The sequence below is a fragment of the Piliocolobus tephrosceles genome, unplaced genomic scaffold (assembly GCF_002776525.5).
Source record: "Piliocolobus tephrosceles isolate RC106 unplaced genomic scaffold, ASM277652v3 unscaffolded_8229, whole genome shotgun sequence".
NCBI lineage: Eukaryota > Metazoa > Chordata > Mammalia > Primates > Cercopithecidae > Piliocolobus > Piliocolobus tephrosceles.
In genome coordinates, this window is record NW_022335640.1 from 710 (window position 1) to 5311 (window position 4602).

At 56.4% G+C, this 4602-nt stretch overlaps 1 protein-coding gene across 2 annotated transcripts; it reads left to right on the forward strand.

The window, feature by feature from the left end:
• Nucleotides 1-254: 254 nt before the first annotated feature.
• LOC111533120 (glucose-6-phosphate 1-dehydrogenase-like) lies at nucleotides 255-1956 on the forward strand. 2 transcript variants are annotated; one of them, XM_023200007.2, is made up of 2 exons: nucleotides 255-696; nucleotides 1528-1956. In XM_023200007.2, the coding sequence occupies exons 1-2, from the start codon at nucleotides 585-587 to the stop codon at nucleotides 1668-1670; spliced, it is 255 nt and encodes an 84-aa protein (XP_023055775.1). In that variant the 5' UTR covers nucleotides 255-584; the 3' UTR covers nucleotides 1671-1956. The 2 variants fall into 2 exon arrangements, with proteins under 2 accessions (XP_023055775.1, XP_023055776.1); XM_023200008.1 differs by lacking the exon at nucleotides 255-696 and adding an exon at nucleotides 709-932 and having other exon boundaries at nucleotides 1528-1927.
• Nucleotides 1957-4602: the final 2646 nt, after the last annotated feature.

Here is a 4602-nt window from a genome sequence, read left to right on the forward strand (position 1 = left end):
TGTGAACGCAGGTAGGGCCCCGGCGCTCCGAGAAAGTTCCAGTTCCGCGGTCGCGCTTTCCTTCTCCGCTGTCGAAATCCCCGCTTCCGGCTTCCGGTGTCATAGCTGTGGGATCCGGAAGTAAAAACATACAAGCCCCGCCCCGGGAACACGAGAAGCCAGCGAGAAGTGCGAGGTCGCGGTAGGGCCGCATCCCGCTTCGGAGAGAAGTCTGAGTCAGCCAGGCTCTGCAGGCCCGCGGAAGCTCGGTAATGATAAGCACACCGGCCACTTTGCAGGGCGTCACGGCCTACACGCCCCCTCGTCTCTCGGACGGCGGCGTCTAGCCTCGGGGCGCTCGGCCGCCCCGCCCTCTCCGGGGGAGGAGTCAAGAAGAGACTGCCCAATAGGGCCGGCTTGACCCGCGAACAGGCGAGGGTTCCCGGGGGAGCGGCGCGCCAGAAGGCCCCTCCCAGGAGCCGAGGGACAGCCCAGAGGAGGCGTGGCCACGCTGCCGGCGGAAGTGGAGCCCTCCGCGAGTGCGGGAGGCCGCCGAGGCAGGCGGGAAAACCGGACAGTAGGGGCGGGGCCTGGCCTGGGCGGCGATGGGGATGCGGGAGCACTACGCGGAGCTGCACCCGTGCCCGCCGGACATTGGGGATGCGGAGCAGCGGCAGCGGGTATGGCAGGCAGCCGGCGGGCCGGCCTCCAGCGCAGGTGCCCGAGGGGCGGGGCTGGCCTGTGATGCGCGCGCACCTGCCCTGTCGCCGCCCCGCCCGCACGAGGGATGGCGGTCGAGGCCCCGCCCCGCACGCCTCGCCTGAGGCGGGTCAGCTCAGCCCAGGCGCCCGCCCCCGCCCCCGCAGATTAAATGGGCCGGCGGGGCTCAGCCCCCGGAAACGGCCGTACACTTCGGGGCTGCGAGCGCGGAGGGCGGCGGCGACGAAGCGCAGGTAACCGGGCGGGCGGGCGCCGCGCAGCCGGAGGAGCGTACTGCCCGGCGCTGCGCCGCGCGGCGGTAAAATACACGCTGTTTGTTCGGAGAGTCTTAATCCGTTTATACCCCGCACCTCCTCTCTTGAGCCCCTGAGACCCCGAGAGCGAAGGGGACTTGCCGGCCGGGATCTCCCAGCTTGGCAAGGGGAGGGCTGGAGCTGAACTCCAGCATCTGCATCATGTCCCATGGTCCAGGTCATTGTGGAGTTCCCGCTACAGTCGGGAATGAATCGTCCTGGGCGCATAATTCCGTGCCCCACAAGGATTTTACTTGGTTGTCCAGAATTGATACTCTAGCCGGAATCCACCAATGCTTTGGGTAATTTTGTAATGTACACCCTGAATGAAGGTTGCCTAGGAGAGTGTGGCTGGAGCCCAAAGCCAGCAGTTTCTAACCCATCAAGCACTCGCCAGTGCCCAGCTGTTCACAAGGAGTGGCTTGGGTAATCAGGTGTCATCCCGGTGAGACCCCAGAGGAACTCTCAAGAAAAGGGCTAACTTCTCAATGCTCTCCTGTTTTTCTGCCTTGTTAACGAGCCTTTCTTCTACCAGACAGCGTCATGGCAGAGCAGGTGGCCCTGAGCCGGACCCAGGTGTGCGGGATCCTGCGGGAAGAGCTGTTCCAGGGCGATGCCTTCCATCAGTCGGATACACACATATTCATCATCATGGGTGCATCGGTGAGTCTCTCCTAGGCCCCAATCTTAAAAGCCAGGAAGTGCCTGCTCCATGCCTCAGCTTTTCCAACTAATTGTTGCAGGACCACACAGGCTCTGCTAAGTTGAGCCCCTCCATCCGCTCCTGCTAGTGTGCCAGGATCATCCCAGCTCTACCTGATGTGCATATGCACTTGCAAGACTTTTTTTTTTTTGGAGACGGAGATTCGCTCTGGTCGCTCAGGATGGAGTGCAGTAGCCCAATACTGGCTCACTGCGATCTCGGCCTCTTGTATTCAAGCGATTCTCCTGCCTCAGCCCCCCCAAACAGCTGAGATTACAAGCATGCACTACCACACTCGGCTAATTTTTGTATTGTTAGTAGAGACCGGGTTTCACCATGTTGGTCAGGCTGGTCTCAAACTCCTGACCTTAAGTGATCCGCCCACCTCGGCCTCCAAAAGTGCTAGGATTACAGGCGTGAGCCACTGCACCCAGCCACGGGACATTTCCGAACCCTGTGCCTAGCCTCTGAATGTAGCTTTTAGTCCTGGAGTTGCAGGCTCTTTAGGGACTGTCTAGATGGACTTCTTGGGGAAAACAGGGAATGCTATTCATTCTGTGGTTTATTTCAAACCTATTCATGCCTTAACAAATGAGTTCCAAAGGCAGGATCTGAGGCCTGATCTCTGCCTCTTCACTAACACTTCAAGTTCTGTCAATACAAACACTCAACCTTTCTTTAAACACTATCTCTTTGCCTCAGTTTCGAAAGCCTACCAAGAAGCTCTGCCTCACCCCACCTGGCCCCAATTGTCCAGCTTGTGGAACCACCATTTTGCATTCATAGGAAAGACCAAAGAATAGTATAGCATGAGGATTTCCATGGGAGGGGAAGGAGGGGTGGTCCTAGAACAACCATCACCCCAGACTAGAGCACCCTCCCCTGTGTCCCATGGGGCAGTGGAACAAGGGCTTCATCTCAAATTACACGTGGTCTCAGTTTTCACTTTTAACCCTGGATGCACTCAAGAATCTGTCTGCTTACTACTGTATGACCACCTTTGCCATTAACTTACCTTGTAACTTGAGAAGGAGCTCTATCAAAACTAGTTAGCTCTGCCACGTTGTGCGCCCCTCAGTGCTGGATGAGCCCAGTGGTTCTTTGTTCACATAGACAGTGCGTTGTCACACTTGCCAAACCTACTCCTTGACACCTTTGTACTTCTGATCAGAACTTAGAAAAGGAGAGCCAAAAAGGAATGAGGCAGCCGAGGGAGAAGGGCTCTGCCAGTGGGAGAGTAAGGAGGGGCCATTGGCTTTTGACTCCCCGTAAGCCTGAGACCCAGGAGAGGTACTCAGGTGGAGCCCACAGTAGATTGGACTTGGCCTTATCCCCAGCCTCAGCCTGGTCCCCTCAGAAGAGCCATACCTGGCCAGGCGTGGTGGCTCACGCCTGCAATCCCAGCACTTTGGGAGGCCGAGGCAGGTGGATCACCTGAGGTCGGGAGTTTGAGACCAGCCTGGCCAACATGGCAAAACCCAGTCTCTACTAAACATACAAAAATTGGCCAGGTGCGGTGGCTCACGTCTGTAATCCCAGCATTTTGGGAGGCCGAGGCGGGCGGATCACAAGGTCAAGAGATCGAGACCATCCTGGTCAAGATGGTGAAACCCCATCTCTACTAAAAATACAAAAATTAGCTGGGCGTGGTGGTACGTGCCTGTAGTCCCAGCTACTCAGTAGGCTGAGGCAGTAGAATCGCTTGAATCAGGGAGTCAGAGGTTGCAGTGAGCTGAGATCGTGCCACTGCACTCCAGCCTGGCTACAGAGCGAGACTCTATCTCAAAACAAAAAGAAAAAGGCTGGGCGCAGTGGCTCACGCCTGTAACCCCAGCACTTTGGGAGGCCAAGGCAGGTGGATCACGAGGTCAGGAGATTGAGACCATCCTGGCTAACATGGTGAAATCCTGTCTCTACTAAATATACAAAAAATTAGCCGGGCGTGGTGGCGGGCACCTGTAGTCCCAACTACTTGGGAGGCTGAGGCAGGAAAATCGCTTGAACCCAGGAGGTGGAGTTTACAGTGAGCCGAAATGGCACCACTGCACTCCATCCTGGGCAACCGAGTGAGTGAGACTCCATCTCAAAATAATAAATAAATAAAAAGAGAGCCATACCTTCATCGGCCACAAACCTTAACAGCTAGGACTCTGACTGTTAAGCCCTTAGTCCAAGAAGCAGACTGGAGGAGAAGGTAACTGAGGTTGCTTTCTCCTCCTTTCCCCATCCCCACCCCATGCTGCCACAAGGACACTGCAGCAGAGCAACTCAGACCATAATGATGGCTGTTATTAGACACCTCATTGAGAGCATGCGAGCTTGCTGTGTGACTTGGAGCAAGTGTTTTCCTTTCCCTGAACCTCAGCATTTCGTATAGCAAATGACAGCTTTTGAAAAGAGTGCCCAGGGTCCTTAGGCTTTTCCAAGCTGATTGTGTCATTTCACTGCCTTCGCCTGTGGCCAGCTTGGGGTTGGGCAACTTTGTTTTGTTGAAATCAGTAGGGTTCCCCTTTGCTCTCTTCTGCTCTGAGAGTGACAACCTGAGGCTTTCAAAGCAGAAATAGGAAGTGCCAGCTCCAGCACTGTGGGTAGGGGACAAGGGGTCCTGTCTCTGAAGAGCCTCGTGGTTTGTTTCTTCCTCTTCCTGCTGGAGGGGGAGGTGGGAGGTGGTGTGCTCAGGCAGCACCTGGAACAGCTCCCGCTCCCAGGCTCCTTCTGCTCTTGATGCCTCACTCAGTTTGGGAGGTAGGCAGGGTGGCACTTGAGGGCACACGATCCTAGAATGTGCTGCTCCAGGAAAGCAGCCCATTCTCCATTCATTCAGCAGACAGCGATTGGGTACTTCTGGGCCACAGCAGCCAGTCCCTGCCCTCCTCATGGGACCTATGTGTTATTGTGGCCAGGAAA

Excerpts from the sequence above, each read along its gene's own strand:
- LOC111533120 (XM_023200007.2), top strand. The coding sequence starts at position 585 with ATGGGGATGCGGGAGCACTACGCGGAGCTGCACCCGTGCCCGCCGGAC. Across the intron at positions 697-1,527 it reads CGGGCCGGCCTCCAGCGCAG|ACAGCGTCATGGCAGAGCAG; the intron begins GTGCCCGAGGGG and ends TTCTTCTACCAG.